The 20,879-nt window shown below is 44.8% G+C and overlaps 1 protein-coding gene across 2 annotated transcripts in view; it reads right to left on the reverse strand.

Moving 5' to 3' along the window:
* Window positions 1-6,387: 6,387 nt before the first annotated feature.
* Window positions 6,388-20,879, reverse strand: part of LOC143279905 (ras-related protein Rab-23-like) — a 29,748-nt gene continuing 15,256 nt past the window's right edge. For both annotated transcript variants that reach the window (XM_076584225.1, XM_076584226.1), the window contains exons 3-8: window positions 12,895-12,980; window positions 12,401-12,477; window positions 11,301-11,380; window positions 9,657-9,739; window positions 8,994-9,083; window positions 6,388-8,089 (exon numbers count right to left, since the gene is read on the reverse strand). In XM_076584225.1, coding sequence (XP_076440340.1) covers window positions 7,959-8,089; window positions 8,994-9,083; window positions 9,657-9,739; window positions 11,301-11,380; window positions 12,401-12,477; window positions 12,895-12,980 — 547 coding nt within the window. In that variant the 3' untranslated portion in view covers window positions 6,388-7,958. The remainder of the gene's footprint in view (window positions 8,090-8,993; window positions 9,084-9,656; window positions 9,740-11,300; window positions 11,381-12,400; window positions 12,478-12,894; window positions 12,981-20,879) is intronic.

A 20,879-nucleotide genomic window follows, 5' to 3' on the forward strand; every position in this document is an offset into this window, starting at 1 on the left:
AGGAAGAAAAAGAAGAAACCTCCAACTATGATATGTTAACATATTAAAATATTCAAATAAAATAAATACTCAAGTGAAACGTTAGGTAAAAATGCTTTTTGGCATTCAAATATTATTTGCTTGCTAGAAATAGATTATCTACATCTGCATATAACATCAATATAATCTTAAACTCGAAATATGAAATAGATATTTTCTTCTTCTTTTTTTTTTCTTTTTTTTTTGTGTGTGTGAAGTTACAGTGTTGTGTGTAGGCAATGTAATTTGCCTTTTTTGTCATCATTTTGTCACATTTGTAATGCTGTGTATTTGTATTTGCTTGTTGTTGATTTTTTTTTCTTTTTACTTTTATTTCCTAGACTATAGTTGCTTTTTCTCAGGCTACACACACACACACACACACAATGTCACACAAAATTGTCAGTCATATTGTTTGTCATAACTGATAATTACTCTCTCTATATTCACCAGTGAATGTGTGCCTTATTTATGAAATCAGTGATAATTAAAGAGGATCCTGAGGGAACAAGATATCTTGTGCAGAGTCCACCATGCAGGATTATCAAAATTTTCTGGTAGAAATGGCTAAAAAGTTTGAGGCAAAAGGTCCCGTAGCTTTTTTACAGGGGCAGTGAATTTTTCTGTTCACTGTGCATAGTACTCGGCGCGGCAAGAAGTCGGGGCCTGTTGCTCTCCCTCTGTCATTTTAACCCTCTCTGACTCGAAGTCAGACACCTATTCACACCAGGGTGGAGTGATGGAAAATCAGAGTAAAGTGCCTTTCCCAAGGACACAACACCGTGCCGAAATGGGGCCTTGAACCCTGATCACTGGTGAACAGTGGATCACAAGTCCAACACCTGATTCTGCCACTGTTCCCAGACCACCACTCAAGGTCCAGTGGAGGGAGGGGGCAGGGGGGGGGGAGTAAAAACCCTGGTCCATGTGTGGGACACAAACCTGTCAACACTCATTTCCTGGTCAGACACATTGCTGCTGGGCCACGACCCCACTCAGGTGTGTGAGTCAGGGTAAACTGTGCAGGAGGAATATAACACACATGGCGTGATGGCCTAGTGCTATCTATCTCGTCCGCCTAGGAAGCTAAACAATTTGAGTAAGTGGGATCAAATCCGGCCCACACTCACCAGTATTTCCTCCCCCTCCACTACACCTTGAGTGATGGTCTGGACACGCTGCTCAGTAGAATGTGACGATGTCAGGACACTGCTCATTAGAATGAGACGATGTCTGGACTCAATAGAATGAGACAATGTCAGGACACTGCTCAATAGAATGAGACGGTGTCAGGACACTGCTCAATAGGATGAGACCATGTCAGGACACTGCTCAATAGGATGAGACCATGTCAGGACACTGCTCAATAGAATGAGACCATGTCAGGACACTGCTCAGTAGAATGAGACCATGTCAGGACACTGCTCAATAGGATATATATGTTGATGGTCTGGACACATGTTGATGGTCTGGACACACTGCTCAGTAGAATGAGACGGTGTCTGGACACTGCTCAATAGAATGAGACGATGTCTGGACTAAATAGAATGAGACGATGTCAGGACACTGCTCAGTAGAATCAGACGATGTCTGGACACTGCTCAATAGAATGAGACGATGTCAGGGCACTGCTCAATAGGATGAGACCATGTCAGGACACTGCTCAGTAGAATGAGACCATGTCAGGACACTGCTCAGTAGAATGAGACAATGTCTGGACACTGCTCAATAGAATGAGACAATGTCAGGACACTGCTCTATAGGATGAGACTATGTCTGAACACTGCTCAGTAGAATGAGACGATGTCAGGACACTGCTCAGTAGGATGAGACCATGTCAGGACACTGCTCAATAGAATGACAATGTCAGGACACTGCTCAGTAGGATGAGACTATGTCTGAACACTGCTCAGTAGAATGAGACGATGTCAGGACACTGCTCAGTAGGATGAGACCATGTCAGGACACTGCTCAATAGGATGAGACCATGTCAGGACACTGCTCAATAGGGTGAGACCATGTCAGGACACTGCTCAACAGAATGAGACGATCAACAGAGGTCCTGTATGTTGCATGTACTTAGCGCAAGTAAAAAAAAAAATAAATAACCACAGCAACAAAAGAGTTGTCCCATGTGTAATTCTGATGAAAAATTCACTTTGATTGAAAAACAAAATTAATACACCTTCAGGCAGGAAATTAAAAAAAACCCACTGTAGCAACATGTCATCTCTGAGGAAGCAGCCCGCATTTCACAGATAAATATGTTGTGACAAAGTATCAATACAATACAATACAATAGTTTGGAGAGTGAATATAAGGCAAAAGAAGGTCAAAGGAAGAGACAGGGGAAAGAAGGGAAGAAAAGACAAAGAAAAGAAGGAAAAGAAAGAGCAGAAAGAAAAGACAAAATAAAGATAGGAAATAATTAAATGACAGAGCAGAAAGAGAGAACAGAACAGATAACAAAAAGCCATTTTATTCATGAATTTCTTTTCTCTTCTGGAAACCATGTCACACAAAACACCAATCACAAATGCTTTCACATAATACATTCTTCAGTCCAATGAACAGCAAGGCACAATGTTAACAGTTTAAAACACAACTCCTGTTTAATTCAGATCTCTTTTTTTTTCAGTGTTTTAACTGATTTGACAAGATATATTCTTTACACATTGATCACAGCGGTCTCTCTGGAAGCACGGTACTGGAAGCTACTTTAAACCTGTGGGAACAGGGAAACATGTACACCTTTGGGAATTGATAAATATTTACACCTGTGGGAACAGGTAAACATTTAAACCTGGGGGAATTGATAAACATTTTAGATCTGCAGGAACAGGTAACCTTTTAAGCTTGTGGGAACACGTAACCATTTAGACCTGTGGGAATATGTAAACATTTAAACCTGTGGGAATAGGTAAGCATTTAAACCTATCAGAGTAGTTTAAACATTTAAACCAATGGGAACTGATAAACACTTAAACCTGTTAGAATAGATTTATAAACATTTAAACCTTTACGAATTTGTAAACATAAAAACCTGTGGGGATTGGTAAACATTTAAACTTGTCATAATAGGTATTGGTAAACATTTAAACTGTCATAATAGGTAAACATCCATAATATAATATGTGAGGAAAGCACATCACTTTTTTTTTAATTTTTTTTTTATTCAGTTCAGTTGTTCACTGAATGTTCAGCATGGAAAGAGCTACGACAATACAACACAAGCAGAGGTTTTTGTTTGATGAAAGAGTGAAAGAATGCACTGGATTTTCAGAGATAACACATTACCACACCAGCAAAATGATTTGATTTACCTAAAACAACACGAAACAGATGGTGTTGGTTGCTTGTTCCTGCAAAGAGAAAAAAAAAAAAAAATCTAACACTACCAAGATATAAAACAATGTCTTCATCATCCAGTCAAGCATGGCCACCATCACTGACTACCAGACTGTGTCAGCCTTTGGTGGGTTGATGTATTGTGAACCTACAGTCTGTAAATAGTGTCCCACAGTCTGTAAATAGTGTCCCACAGTCTGTAAATAATGTCCCACAGTCTGTAAATAGTGTCCTACAGTCTGTAAATATTGTCCGTGGAGAACAGCTGTCCACAAATTTGGTAGAAATCAGTTGTACATGTAAAGGACCACTTATATTTGTACATGTGGACACATCTGTTTCCGCCCACAAAAAGAGTAGAAAATTGGAAAAAAAACAAAGACGCTGGGAAATACCAGCAAGCATACTCTGTCCACTCACTGTCCAATGACAGTGCTCAGCAGCTCATGTCCACACACTCCATTTCACACCCCGGACAAAAAAAAAAAAAAAAAAAAGTCACTTAAAATTTCAACTGATGTCACAAACATTCACAAGCAGGCTAAATTCAGCTTGAAAACTGGTCATGCACATCCAAACGTTTGTCATATCATCACAAAACATCACAGCAATATGTTAGTATGACTCACACGGCAGCAACATATTTAATGGAATCAACAACAAGAAGGAAACCAAATTTAATTTATGAAATTAATGAAATGAAAGAAATAAAAATTTTCACAAAATTAATGGCAACAAAGACACAAAAATTTGTTTTGTGAAAGTGATGAAAAGATTGAAATAAAAACTGGTCTAACAAAATTAATGACAAGAAAGAATAAAAACTTGTTTTGTGATATCAACGATGAGAAATCAGTCAAAACTTGTTTTATGAAAATAACAATAAGACAGAAATAAAACTTGAAATTGACAAGAAAAAAACAAAAACTTGCTTTAGGAAATGAACAACAAGAAAGAAATGAATACAATTTCTGGAATGAAGGCCTCAGTGTTGAACATCAGCACTGGAACACACTCACTTCATCAACGTGTCTGAAACACACTTCGTCAACACGTCTGATACACACTTCATGAACATCTGAAACACACTCACTTCATCAATATGTCTGAAACACACTTCATCAACACGTCTGAAACACACTCACTTCATCAACACATCTGAAACACATGTCTGAAACACACTCACTTCATCAACATGTCTGCTTCAGTGTGGCAAAAAGCAATGTAATGTGACACCAAGTCAATAAATAACAAATCACATGATTCTCTCCCTCCTCCCCCACATACATACAGACTGCTCCATCACCACTACCCCAACCACCACCACCACTTTGATCCTTTATCAGTAAAAAAAAAAAAAAAAAAAAGTTTCACATTTATATGATCAGCTGATTTTGGTCCTGATGATTTCCAGGGAGGTTAAAGGTGGCATGGCCTTTCATGGCCATAGGGGCAGTCAGTTCCAATCGACTGTGTCTGTGGCCTTTCATGGCCATAGGGACCACATTCTCTTTCACACCTGGCTGGAGTCAGCAAACTGCCTTTCCCAAGGACACACCTGGCTGGAGTCAGCAAACTGCCTTTCCCATTAACACACCTGGCTGGAGTCAGCAAACTGCCTTTCCCATTAACACACCTGGCTGGAGTCAACAAACTGCCTTTCCCAAGGACACACCTGGCTGGAGTCAAACAAACTGCCTTTCCCATTAACACACCTGGCTGGAGTCAGCAAACTGCCTTTCCCAGTAACACACCTGGCTGGAGTCAGCAAACTGCCTTTCCCATTAACACACCTGGCTGGAGTCAGCAAACTGCCTTTCCCATTAACACACCTGGCTGGAGTCAGCAAACTGCCTTTCCCATTAACACACCTGGCTGGAGTCAGCAAACTGCCTTTCCCAAGGACACACCTGGCTGGATTCAGCAAAATGCCTTTCCCATTAACACACCTGGCAGAAATCAGCAAACTGCCTTTCCCATTAAGACACCTAGCTGGAGTCAGCAAACTGCCTTTCCCATTAACACACCTGGCGTGAGTCAGCAAACTGCCTTTCCCAAGGACACAACACTGTACCCAACCCGGGGCCTCGAACCCCAATCACTCGTGAACACTTGATCACAAGTCCAACAGTTGACCAGTTCTGCCATGGCCCCTTCTGTTCCTAATGAAAAGGAAATTGCTAAACACACACACTTAGATCCACCCCCCACAGAGTGGAGAGTGCCCTTGTGGTGAGGGACCAATGACAACTGACCACATCCTTCAAGACTGTAGGACACATGCAGCATCCAGGAGGAAGTACTGGTCAACACTCACAGCAGTGGAAGCCAAACTGTACAGCACCCTGGAGGAGCTGCGACGGACGGCAGTCTTCATCGAGGACACCGGGCTGCTCATCTGATGGGAGGTGAATGAGGAAGAAAGAAGAAGATCCACCATACTGTCATCCATTACCTTTCAGTTTCTGAACGCCTCTCTCAATGTGGGGGTGTATAGGTTTGAGGCTGTCTGTCTCATGCTGGTTTCAGTTTCTCAACGCCTCTCTCAATGTGGGGGTGTATAGGTTTGAGGCTGTCTGTCTCATGCTGGTTTCAGTATCTCAGCACCTCTCTCAATGTGGGGGTGTATAGGTTTGAGGCTGTCTGTCTCATGCTGGTTTTAGTATCTCAACGCCTCTCTCAATGTGCGGGTGTACAGGTTTGAGGCTGTCTGTCTCATGCTGGTTTTAGTTTCAAGCCAAGTGTCAATGCATGTGGCTACAGCACATGCCTGACCTTGGCATAAAGCCCACATGCTGAACAGGCCTTGAGACATGCTGCTACTTCACAACTGAACAGAGGTTTCGTCTCAGACGGGACATCAGAATGAATGTAGACACTCACGGGGGAATCAGAATAGAACAATTCAGTGTCTCACACGCTAACTCTCTTCTCTTCCCTCTAATTCCTTTGTCTTTATTTTGTGTGCTCACATAATATCGAGGAAATCTTTTTTTTTTTCTTTTTTTTTGTTACACACACACACACACACACACACTCACACACACAAACAAACAAAACAAAACAAAAAAAACCTGTCTTGTAACAAAACAAGACTGATTAAAACTTAAGCAACAACTTACCATGTAAAACTAAATGTGAATGATGGAATACGAAGAAAATAAAACACATAATTGAATTAGCCCAAGGGAATTAAATCTGAAAAATTGATTTATTCTTTTGCTGGGTTTGAATTATTCCCCATCATGTATATTTTCTGGAAGTACCCGGGTACAACAGTCTGGTGGCTGAATAAAGAAACAGTTCTGTAATTGCTACATTTTTTTTTCTGTTGGGGGCGTTGCGAATTAGAAAAAAAAACTTGTGAACTAAAGAATGATTCTTACTGTGAACCCATGCATACCTGTACAACCCTTTACATACTCTTTCTTCCTTCCTCTCTCAGTCTCTCCTAACTATTCATACATCCATAAACATTTTCATTCCTGCAAAATCTACTTGTACTTTATCAAAATGTCCTAACGAACTCTGCTCATGGCGCCTGTGAGCATCACTTCTGTCGCAGTTTGGAACAACAGTTTGCATAGTTGGTCTACTTTTAACCCCTTAAATTCTGCTCATCAGTGGAGGCGGTCCTCTCAATGAATGTGTTTGACAGGATGTAAGTCACCATGTTCCATGTGGAATTCTTCCTCTGGGGACTGTATTCGATGTTAGTCACCATGTTCCATGTGGAATTCTTCCTCTGGGGACTGTATTCAGTGTGTCACCATGTTCCATGTGTGGAATTCTTCCTCTGGGGACTGTATTCAATGTCAGTCACCATGTTCCATGTGTGGAATTCTTCCTCCGGGGACTGTATACGATGTCAGTCACCATGTTCCATGTGGAATTCTTCCTCTGGGGACTGCATTCCTTTGGTTCAGCCAAATCAAAAATTAACAAATCAACAATTAAAGTACATGGACGGTAGTCACTCTGCTTTAGATTCAATGCACACTTATCTCCTTTCACCATGATTCACAAGTTATAAGGGGTTAAGCAAGTAATGGCTTTGTCAAATTCCAAGTTCTAGACACATACATATATATATATATCCACTCCACTAATTGCATACATCATTTCTGTTTATAATGTACTGTTATTTTCTATTCCTTTTCACAGTTGATACAGATATTTATACAGTGCCTGTCTAGGGTCAGAGACCTATAGCTGTAAGCACAATTGATGTCCTTATCTGTGTATAGCCTGATTCACAACTTAAACACGGGTATACATCTGATTTCCTCCCAAGACTCTTTCCGTTACCATGGTGCCTGTGCCACAACACCTTTCTTGGCTCTCAACAAGTGTGGTGGTTATTCCTGGCCTATACATTGAGCAGAACTCAGCCACAGGATAATTACTCATAAAATATCGCCTCCACACAGACAGACAGACACTGACTATTGATTCATCAATGGTGGTTCACTGTGAACTGTAATCTCTACACACAGACAGACACACGGATTCATCAGTCGTGGTGTCAACTCAGCATCAGCAATACAACAAAGGCGATCCTGAGGGAGAGAGCAGCACGCCCCCTGGTGACGCTATAAGACGACACACTTGGAGGCAAACAAGGATTTCTTGCCCTGTGTCCGGCGTTTGCTGGGCTGCAGGTTGATGACGCTGTCCTCCTGGTGTCGCCCCGACCTGGAGTCCCCTGCACCCTGAACCAACCCTGCAACACGGCAACATAGCAACATGGCAACACAGCAACATAGCAACATCACCAACATGGCAACACAGCAACGTGGCAACACAGCAACATGGCAACACAGCAACATAGCAACATCACCAACATAGCAACATGGCAACACAGCAACAGCAACATCACCAACATAGCAACATGGCAACACAGCAACAGCAACATCACCAACACAACAATACAGCAACTTCACGAACACAGCAACATAGCAACACAGCACCACAGCAACATAGCAACATTGCAACATCACCAACACAATGTCATGTGGTGTGCTGGCACAGTGGTAACTCATCCACAAAGGACGCTAGAAAATCTGAGGTCATAGGAAATCAAATCCCACATTCACCCAAATTTTTCTCCCCCACCACAAGTACCTTGAGCAGTGGTCTGGGTGCTAGTGCTTTGGGTGAGGTGATAAACCCACATCCCATGTGCAGTATGGACACATAAAAGAACCCATGACAACAAAAGGGTTGTCTCTGGCAAAACTGTGTAGAAAACCCCCCCTTTGATAGTAAAACCCGAACAGCTACAGACAGGGACAAGGTGGTGCTGGTGCTGCACTGTGCCTGCACGATACACAGGGACAGTAGCCTGGACATCACTCACAGAAATCTGCTGTGACAAAAAAACAACAACTGTGATACAATGCAATGCAAAACAATATAGCCAGGTCATGATGATGTGCTTTTAATCTTCCCCCCAGTTCATCTGAGTGAAACTGACATGTACTGATGGTGGCCAACAGATAGACACACAGACAGCACAGACACACAGATGGACAGACAGACAGACAGACACACACACACACAAGACAGAAAAGACACACACACACACACACACACACACACACACACACACACACACATAGACAGACCATGACCGATGCGCTGACGTCCAGCAGAAGCCAACTGGTCCATCTCTCTGTCCATCTGGTCCTGGTACTTCTCCGCTAGGTACCGGAACACTGACAGAAAGACACACACACACGCGCGCATGCGCACACACACACACACACACACACACATTATCATCATTACACACACACACATCATCATCACTATCACACACACACACACACACAAATATTAAATATCTCCCCCCCCACACACACACACACATGCATGCACACACACAAATACTAAATATCCCACACACACACACACACACACACACACAAACAACAAAACAACAACAACTAAATATCCTACACACACACACACACACACACACACACACACACACACACACACACACACACCCTACACACACACACACACACACACACACACTTAACACCTCCCCCCACCCCCACACACACTTAACACCCTACACACACACACACACACACACACACACACACACACAGAACGAACGAACAGACACACACACACTTAACACCCTACACACACACACACACACACACACACACACACGCTTAACACCCTACACACACACACACACACACACACGCACACACGCACGCACGCACACACACACACACACACACACACACACACACACACACACACACACATACCTTCATCCACATTCAAATTCTCTTTGACAGATGTTCTGTAGAACCTCAGTCGTAGTTTCTTCGCCAGGTACTCCGCTTCCTCCCTGAAAAATCACAAAGTCTGTGGTGTGGTGTGTGATGTGGTGTGGTGTGATGTGGTGTGGTGTGGTGTGGTGTGGTGTGATGTGATGTGGTGTGGTTTGGTGTGGTTTGGTGTGGTGAGGTGTGGTGTGGTGTGGTGTGTTACTTTTTCTCAAAAATGATTTGTCTGTGTGAAATTCAGGCTGCTCTGCTCGAGAAAAGCCTCTGCTCTATAATTAGATGGATAGTTTCATAGGCCAGGAAAGCTGAAGCCAACTGGACGCCATACTGACACTCGTATCCGGCTGTCAGTCCGTTGAGAAGTCGTCTGCTAACTGGTGGTACTTTCTCAACTGTTGTCGTGTATCTTCTAAGAAATCGTGTTATGCTTGCCTCCACGACATACCAAATGTAGTGTCTTGATTGGTATCTGCCAATGGTTTATTTACCAAAGTTGTTACAGGAAAACAGTGCAGTGACACGTAGCGCAAACTTGCTGTGGAGGCACACACAGGATGGTCAGCTTAACTAACGCCGTGAACAAGTGAAAGCTTGCTGTGAAGCCAGCTGAGCGCTTGGCTACATAAATGAAGTTACTGATTCGCACTGCACTGACACGACTTCAGTTAGCAAAGGGGCTCAAAGAAGGCATGCGGCTGTCCACCTATTTTTCAGAACAGTGGAGAAAAGCACATTGCCACAATGCAATCAAAGTGATGTTTCTACAGAATTTTGGCATGGACAACCATTTTGTTGATGTAAGTTCTTTTACATAGGACTGTGTGTATACTGCATATGGGAACTCTGTATATCGTCTTACATGGCGGGGTGAAAACGGTGGTACACATAAAATCCCACTTGTACCTGTGCATACACTGGTGAACGTGGGAACTGTATGTCTTTGGTTCTGGAAATCTCTCCACAATTATCAGACACTGTTCTGCTGTGACACTTTTAAAATCGCAACTTAAAAAACATAAATGCTATTTGTTCAAACAGCATCTTAACCTGTAGATCTCAGTAACCCCCACCCCCCGAACTGAAAAAAAAAAAAACCCTCACTCCCGCAGCCCTCAAATCGTCACTGTGCATGTGCCTGCATCATCTTGTGCGCGCGCCCGCGTGGTGTGTGTGTGTGTGTGTGTGTGTGTGTGTGTGTGTGTGTGTGTGTGTGTGTGTGTGTGTGTGTGTTGCGAGTGATATTACATGGGTTAGAAAAATGTAAACAATAATACCAGTCCCTCTAATTATCATGAACGTTTATATACCATGCTACTGTACTCTCCACATCAAACTTGTTGAACGCGCTAACAGTTGCAGGGAGAGCACGGCATCATCATCATCATCATCATCATCATCATCATCATCGTCATCATCATTATTATCATTATTGTTGTTGTTCTTGTTACTTTTATTATTATTGTTGTTGATGTTGATGATGATGATGATGATCGTGCTATCATCATCACTGATTATCAGCCCAGGAAGATGAGCGGGAAGACAGAGAGAATCACGCAGTCAGTCAGTGACGGACCCATGACCGACGACACTGACACAGATGACGGCAAAAAGCGAGGGACTCACGGTGTGACCACAGCGTGGTCAATCAGGTCGATCTTGTTCTGCACTATCACCATGGCGATCTCACCCACCTCCTCCTCCACCTGTCACCACACACACACACACACACACACGCACACACCACGCACGCACGCACACACACACACACACACACACACACACACACACACACACACACACACACACACACACACATACACACACGCACAGGTATGCAGGATGAAGTAAGTGAAGGGGAAAATAACAACAACAACAACAATGATGGTGATACACTACTACTACTGCTGCTACTGCTGCTGCTGCTGCTGCTACTACTACTACTACTATTGTACATTTATGAAGTATTTTCAAACATCTTAAATTGCTTTTCAGTAACAAGTCAGTCAGACACAATCCACACAAGAGCATACACACATACACTACACACACACACACACACACACACACACACACACACACACACACACACACACACACACACACACACACACACACACACACACACACACCTATCTTGTAACAAAATGAGAGACTGACTAAAACTTGGGCAACGACCTACCCTGTGACGGAATATGCGAAGAGAGAAACAAACATGATTAGCCCAAGGAGTTCATTCTGAAAGACTGATTGCTGTGTTTTGTTCCCCATCGTGTTTATTTTAAGGAAGTAGATGGCTACAACAACATGGTAGCCAAATAGAGTTCCATACTCACACAAAGTTATGCACACACACACACACACACACACACACACACACACACACACGCGCACACACACACACACACTTACATTATTGCATGCGCGCGCGCACACACACACACACACACTTACATTATTGCATGCGCGCACGCACACACACACACACACGCCGCATACACACATAATTATAGCAATAGTGACACACAGACACAGACAGACACACACACATACACACACAGTGTAAAACATACACCCCCCCCCACACACACACACACATACACACATGCATGCGTGCATGCACACACGTACACACATACACTCACACACACACGCAGAGTTACAGAGACGCATGCACACACAACACACACACACACACACACACACACACACACACACACACACACCTTGTGTTTCCAAATCTCTATAGCCTCAAAGGACTCTCTGTCAATGGTGGAGAACACGAGAACACACGCCTGGGCACCTGTAGAATAATAATAGAATAGAATAGATGATATGATATGAAATGATATGATGTAATATAATACAATACAATATAATATAATACGATATAGTATAGTATGATATGATATAATACATTATGATGAATAATAGATATCACGGTATGTGTGCGCGCGCGCATGTGTGTGTGTGTGTGTGTGTGTGTGTGTGCGTGTGCGTGTGAGTGTCTGTGTGTCGATGTGTCTATGTTGGTGTCTGTGTCTGTGTGTGTATTTAGGGTGTGTGCGTGTGTTTGTGCGCGTGCATGCGTGTGTGCGCGTTTGCGTGCGTGTGTGTGTGTGTGTGTGTGTGTAGGTGTGCGTGTGCTCTTCAGTGTGTGCCACCATCAATGCATCCTCCATGCACCCGCCCCCACCCCCAACGTCCCCAGGTGGATCACCTCTGTAATAGGCCTTGGTGATGGCATCGAACTCCTCCTGGCCTGCCGTGTCCCACAGCATCAGTCGGACATCTTCACCTTTCACTCTGCACAGTCAAGGTTCACTCTCAAGGAGGCGTCACTGCGTTGGGACAAATCCACATACCTCACAACACAACATCTGCTCGGTAGATGCCTGACCAGCAGCATAACCCAACGCGCTTAGTCAGGCCTTGAGTGCATGCATATATATTTGCGTACCTGCCAGAGGACAACACTCTCGTTGCCATGGGTTCTTTTTCAGTGCGCTAAGTGCGTGCTGCACAAGGGACTTCGGATTATCGTCTCATCCTAGTGACTAGACGCTCTGTTTGGTATTCCAGTCAAACTTGGGAGAAAGGGCGAGACTGGGATTCGAACCCACACCCTCACGGACTCTCTATACTGGCAGCTAAGTGTCTTAACCATTCTGCCTCCTTCCTCACTCTGCACACAGTGCCATAGTCACCCAGTCAGTCAGGACACGGGTTACAAGGACGTTTTGTTATCTCTGAAAGACACGTTTGCTGATCAGAAAGCGACATATAGTAAATAACAGGTCTTACCTGCCTGCACGGAACAACACACACACAGATAAACAAATACACTATAATACAATCCACCGAGCAACCATCCACCAGCTAGATCAGTCCACTAAACGACCCATCATCCATGGCCAGGTCCACCAGCCAGTCCACCAACCAATCCACACGTGACAGCACCACATCGTTGTATCAGTCTACAGCATTCCTTTGGGTTGGATACCAGGTCCTTTTCACATTCCTGAATACAGGCACTGAAGAGAACAGCTAGGTCCCTACATGAACCTCATTTCAAATAATAATCTACAGAAGTAGTGCATACAATATTTAATTATTGATTTTTTTCCCCTAATCCCGCTTCCCCCGTCCCGCCTCTCACACACACACCCTTCCAATACTATGGGTTTTTTTCTCCAATCACTGACACTCACCCTCTCCATTTTAGATTTTGTACTCTATCTTTTCCACATTCTGTTCTCTCTGTCTGTCTGTCTGTCTGTCTCTTCCTTTCTTAGTCCCCTCCCCCTTGCCCCCCCCCCCCTCCCCTCCACCTCAACTGCCCCCCTTTTCAGTTCGAATATACAGAAATGTCGATTTCTAATTAATAATAACAATCATCATTGTGATAGAAATGATAATAATCCAAATGTTAATAATAATATCATTTATTTTCAGTCTAATATCATCGTCTTAGATGAACAGACTATAAATAAATAAACAAACGAACGAAAACGCCCAACTACGTATGGCGTCGTAGGTCACCTGGTGACAAAGCTTCGATGAAAATGGCAGCTCCCAACTTAGATTTTCACTGGACTCCGTGAAGTCCATGGGGAAGGCACCTTCCTCCCGACCGATTGTCCTGACTCCACCCAGGTGTGCATGGATAGATATCCGACTTTGGTTCGGAAAGGCTAAAGCGGCAGAAGAAGAGGGCTGGGCCCCGCCTTCCTAAGCAGAGCCCTGGACACAGTGGGAATGAATTCACTGCCTTCCTATGCCGAGCCCTGGACACAGTGGGAATGAATTCACTGCCTTCCTATGCCGAGCCCTGGACACAGTGGGAATGAATTCACTGCCTTCCTATGCCGAGCCCTGGACACAGTGGGTATGAATTCACTGCCTTCCTATGCGGAGCCCTGGACACACTGGGAATGAATTCACTGCCTTCCTATGCCGAGCCCTGGACACACTGGGAATGAATTCACTGCCTTCCTATGTCGAGCCCTGGGCAAAGTGGATATGAATTCACTGCCTTCCTATGCCGAGCCCTGGACACAGTGGGAATGAATTCACTGCCTTCCTATGCCGAGCCCTGGACACAGTGGATATGAATTCACTGCGTTCCTATGCCGCCCCTTGACACAGTGGGAATGAATTCACAGCCTTCCTATGCCAAGCCCTGGACACAGTGGGAATGAATTCACTGCCTTCCTATGCCGAGGCCTGGACACAGTGGGAATGAATTCACTGCCTTCCTATGCCGAGGCCTGGACACAGTGGACATTAATTCATGCCTTTCTATGCCCAGCCCTGGACACAGTGGACATGAATTCACTGCCTTTCTATGCCCAGCCCTGGACACAGTGGGATTGAATCCACTGCCTTCCTATGCGGAGCCCTGGACACAGTGGGAATGAATTCACTGCCTTCCTATGCCGAGCCCTGGACACAGTGGGATTGAATCCACTGCCTTCCTATGCGGAGCCCTGGACACAGTGGGAATGAATTCACTGCCTTCCTATGCGGAGCCCTGGACACAGTGGGAACGAATTCACTGCCTTCCTATGCGGAGCCCTGGACACAGTGTATATGAATTCACTGCCTTCCTAAACCAAGCCCTAGACACAGTGGGTGTGAATTGACTGCCCTGATGTCCGTAAAGGGCTATATGACCTTGAACCCTGATACATAAAAAAATGGACTTGGGGGCAGGGAAATCAGAGCACTAACACGGTGCAGTATGAAAGAACGGAGATGTACGATCATTCCATTGGGATTACGATATTTAAAGTGCCGTCGACAATTAATTTTTTCAGTTAATTTTTGCCAATTTCGGGTCATAAAGGTCCAAAGAAATATATCGTATTTTAGAAAAGCCACCAGTCGCTTTTAATGTCACATCATTGTTCATCACTGAGGCTGATCATCTTACTGAACAAATATTTCTCGTGAATAAAGAGATTATTCTCAGATTTAGTATTGTGTTGTGTACTGCAGATATTTTAGTATGGCGTGACCATTCTGTGGTTTTCAGACAAGGTCCAGGATCCAGAAAATGGATGGAGTGAGAGAACCCCGAGATTTACTGCCACGACTACACAGGGAAATAACCTCAAAGGGCGGTCCCCCCAGCAAAAGAACCGGTTGGAAACCAAATCGGCTTTAACATCGCCACACCGGGCCCTTCTCTCCGAAACCCGCTTACCTGCTTACGTAACACGTGATGACGTAATACACTTTCTGTTCTTTTGGCTTTGAGTGAGATTTAGGAACTGCACACCTCCCTGCCATACAGGATAAACTACAAATCTCTCTCTCTCTCTCTTGAATGGATGGTCGAACTGCATTTAGTTGTACAAATCGATTGATTTCGTTTTGGATTTGGTTTTCATCAATATTACTGATACATTTTGTTATTTGTATTATGAACCCCCATGTCATTAGGGCTGTAAAGCTATTGACATTAAAGTGTTTAGTTCAGTGTTCTCTCTCTCTCTCTCTCTCTCTCTCTCTCTCTCTCTCTCCTGAAAAAAGTGATTCATCGAACTCGGGTCAAAGAAAGTTCATTTTGCACAACTAGCTCCTTGGGGTTTGTGAACAGGTGAAGAAAACAGATCGAGTTGTCTTATTTCAAGGTTGTCTCATGACAAGTTTGCTTTTCAGTTAGCAGTATCTCAGGTCTGCAGTTAACTCACTCAGTACGGCCAGTCCTCTCTTCTCCTCTACACAGACCCCTCGGATGTCCAGTGGGTGTCTGAATGACCCAACCTTTAGCTTCCATCGTCAGAATTGTGGTATTCTTTGTCAACATTCCCCTCTTCACTGGGTGGAAGAGACTTCCGCTTGTAATATTTTGATGGTGGTAATTGGAGTGAAACGCTGTTAACGTCGTCTCTTTCGCCGTTCGTATGGAGAGAGTTAATATTTCCCTCTGGTCACCATGACTTATATATAGTGCTACATATGTTTAAGCATAGACACTAATGTGTTTATGGTTTAACTTAATTGTTCATCAGTTATGGTCGAACGTAACTGAACGTCTTGGGAAAGTTCAGTCTTACCTTAAGTTATACGTTCACTGATATGTTGAACAGCATTCGCCTTTGCTGCGTTGTGTTGTTTTATGTTGATTTGTTGTGGTGTGGTGTGACCGTGTGTTGTGTCGTGGTGTGGTGTGGTGTGGTGTGGTGTGGCCGTGTGTTGTGGTGTGGTGTGATGTGGTGTGTGATATGTTGTGTGGCCGTGTGTTGTGGTGTAGTGCGATGTGTGATTTAGAGTGGTGTGGTGTGGTGTGGTTTGATGTGTGGTGTGGTGTGGTGTGGTGTGATGTGTTGTGTAGTGTGGTGTGGTGTGGTGTGGCCGTGTGTTGTGGTGTGGTGTGATGTGGTATGGTGTGATGTGGTGTGGTGTGATGTGGTGTGGTGTGGCCGTGTGGTGTGGTGTGGTTTGGTGTGGTGCGGCCGTATGTTGTGGTGTGGTGTGGCCATGTGGTGTGGTGTGGTGCGGCCGTGTGGTGTGGTGTGGTGTGGTGTGTGGTGCAATGTGGTGTGGTGCAATGTGGTGTGGTGTGATGTGGCCGTGTGGTGTTGTGTGTTGTTGTGTGGCCGTGTGGCGTGATGTGGTGTGGTGTAGTGTGGTGTGATGTGGTGTGGTGTGATGTGTGGTATGGTGTGGTTTGGTGTGATGTGTTGTGGTTTGGTGTGATGCGTGGTGTGGTGTGGCCGTCTCGTGTGGTGCAGTGTGATGTGTGGTGTGGTGTGGTGTGGTGTGGTGTGGTGTGGCATTGTGTTGTGGTGTGATGTGTGGTGTGGTGTGGTGTGGTGTGGCGTGTGGTGTGGTGTCGTGATGTGTTACTGTCTGTCACAACAAATTTCCCAGGCTCTGTGTGAAAATCGTCTGCTCTCCCTTGGGACAGCGCATTGCTGCATTGCAGTGCCACCCTTTTCCCTGTGGTGTGATGTGTGGTGTGGTGTGGTGTGGTGTGGTGTGTGGTGTGGTGTGTGTGGTGCGGTGTGGCCATGTGGTGTGATTTGGTGTGGTGTGGTGTGGTGTGGTGTGTTGTGGTGTGGCCGTGTGGTGTGATGTGTGGTGTGGTGTGGTGTGATGTGGTGTGGTGTGATGTGGCCGTGTGGTGTGGTGTGGTGCGGTGTGGTGTTGTGTGGCTGTGTGGTGTGGTGTGATGTGGTGTGGTGTGATGTGTGGTGTGATGTGGTGTGTGGTTTGGTTTGGTGTGATGTGGTGTGGTGTGGTGTGATGTGTGGTGTATGGTGTGGTTTGGTGTGATGTGGTGTGGTTTGGTGTGATGCGTGGTGTGGTGTGGCCGTGTGGTGTGGTGTAGTGTGATATGGTGTGGTGTGATGTGGTGTGGTGCGGTGTGGTGTGGTGTGGTGTGGCATTGTGTTGTGTTGTGGTGTGATGTGTGGTGTGGTGTGGTGTGGTGTGATGTGGCGTGTGGTGTGGTGTGGCGTGTGGTGTGGTGTCGTAATGTGTTACTGTCACAACAAATTTCCAAAGCTCTGTGTGAAAATCGTCTGCTCTCCCTTGGGACAGTGCATTGCTGCATTGCAGTGCCACCCTTTTCCCCCCCTTTTTTTGATTTTGTCTGCAGATGTATTTAGTTTACTATCAACCCAGAAAAAAACAACTATCGTTGCAGTTGGTTCTTTTACGTGCGCAAAGTGAACGATGCATACGGGACCAGAGTTTATCGTCTCATCCAAATGACTAGATCCAGACCACCACTCAAGGTCTAGTGGAAGGGGAGAATAAACTTCAGTTGGCGGCTGTGGGATTCGAACCAGTGCACTCAGATTCTCTTGCTTCCTTGGCAGACGCCTTAGCACTGGGCACTTCAATCCTGGGTGTGGATCATGCTGTGAACCTGGTTCACACAGCACCACTTCAATCCTGGGTGTGGATCATGCTGTGAACCTGGTTCACACAGCACCACTTCAATCCTGGGTGTGGATCATGCTGTGAACCTGGTTCACACAGCACCACGTGACGTCAGTCAGTCAGTCACGGAAGTTCACCCTTCAGGCTCTCCACAACACTGACACACACGGTCGTTGTGATAGTGGTCATGGGGATGACCTCACACGGCCGGGGTCATGACAGCTGGGTCACTCACTGTGACCTGTCTTATCTGCATGCTGTCTCCGCCACCCCGGCGCGAGCTGCTTGCTTTGACCTGGGTCCAGCTTGTCAGCTGATGGCCAGGAGATCTGACAGACTGGAGTTCCTTGATGTTCTGGGAATACCACTCTCCACGTCCACTCGTTTCCACCTGGGAGATGTTATCTGTGTGGCCCTTTTGACGCGAACCCGCTGTATATATAGTTAGCCAGAGGTCAAATCCATTATCACAACGTCTGAGTGTTCCAGGAGAAGGTTGAGGAGTTATTTCCCCCTCACCAGACACATTATCTTGCTTTGATTAGAGTTCCTTCCCTTGACAATCGAACTCGGCCACAATGGATGGGAAACGGGCATGTTTGATCGTCTGTGAACATACTGGTTGATAACCTACATGGGCGTGGTTTGTAACTGTTTGTCGGATAAAAATGTGACACTAAAACCTGTTTTACATTTACTAGTATCTGGGACTAAACGTGTTTTACTTTTACCACTATGAGTAGAACAACATTAAAGTGGATTGAAATAATTTCCAAAATTTGTGATCAGTCTGGACAATCAACACATATTGTTATAGTCGTTATGGCAAGGAAGGGATTACACTGCGCTTATATGAATTTCAGTGTATGAGTTGTGTGTACCGACTTTAGAGTGTCCGTCTGTCTGCCTGTCTGTCAGTCAGTCAATCCGTGCCACACATACTCATGATATATCAATATGGAACTGTGCCAGCGTTAGGTTTCCTCAGTGAGGTGAAGCATACGGGGTATCCAATGGCAGAGTATACAAGTGGGGGTCTCTATATTAATTAACACCGGCACACCCACAGCTCACTGACCCACACCAAGCACCGGTGCTTTGCTTAATCTGACATTGTCCCGGCCCAGCTGTCTTCAGGCCTGGGAATAATGGGCACATTATTAAAGGGTGGACGGAGAGAGAGAGGGAGGGAGAGAGAGGGGTGGTGGTGGAGACAATGAAAGAGAGAGAGAGATAGATACAGACAGAATAAGAGAGATATATATATATATATAACGAGAGAGAGAGAGAGAGAGAGAGAGAGAGAGATACGTGGCACAAGATAGGCTATCAGACCCAATCAAATCAGCTGAATGCCCAGCTGAACACAAAGTCATTCCAGAGCTGCCGGAATTCCAGACAGATGTTATCAAGTCAGAGAGAAAGACAGATGTTATCAAGTCAGAGAGAAAGACAGATGTTATCAAGTCAGAGAGAAAGACAGATGTTATCAAGTCAGAGAGAAACACGGATGTTACCAAGTCAGAGAGAAACACAAGTCACGTTCACAGGTCAACCGAAACAACTTCTGGTCAAACGCAACCTTCCTGACCTAGGACATGGGAAAAATCTCCACCTTTGGCCCACAAGGCACCTTGACCGAGATTCGAACATGGGACTCTCAGACTGAAAGTCCAACCACCTGGTTGTTGCGTCTCTGTCGTCTGTCTGTCTCTGCACCTTACACTGGTAATCAGCCACCTTTTTCGTCATGTCTCAGCACCTTGCACTTGTGATCAGCCACGTTTTTCGTCATATCTCTGCACCTTACACTTGTAATCATCCACCTTTTCCGTCATATCTCAGCACCTTACACTTGTAATCAGCCACCTTTTCCGTCATATCTCTGCACCTTACACTTGTAATCAGCCACCTTTTTAGTCATATCTCTGCACCTTACACTTGTAATAAGCCACCTTTTTAGTCATATCTCTGCACCCATGAACTCCACGCCAGGACTTCAAACATTTCTCTTTCCAAAAATAGCTCTCACTGCCCTCCGTTTTCCAGCTCTGCAGTTTATCTAGCTTTCTATCTCCATGTAGATATAAATCGTCTATCATTCTGAAATCACAGCTGTATTGCCATGTATCTATAACCATCTATCATCCTTAAACTCACAGCTATACTGCCATGTAGTAATAACTACCTATCATCCTCTAACTCATAGCTATTTTGCCATGTATCTATAACTATCTATCATCCTCTCACAGCTATATCGCCTTGTATCTTTAACTTTTATCTATCATTCTCTAACTCATGGCTATA

Source organism: Babylonia areolata, chromosome 3 (genome assembly GCF_041734735.1).
Source record: "Babylonia areolata isolate BAREFJ2019XMU chromosome 3, ASM4173473v1, whole genome shotgun sequence".
Taxonomy (NCBI): Eukaryota; Metazoa; Mollusca; class Gastropoda; order Neogastropoda; family Buccinidae; genus Babylonia; species Babylonia areolata.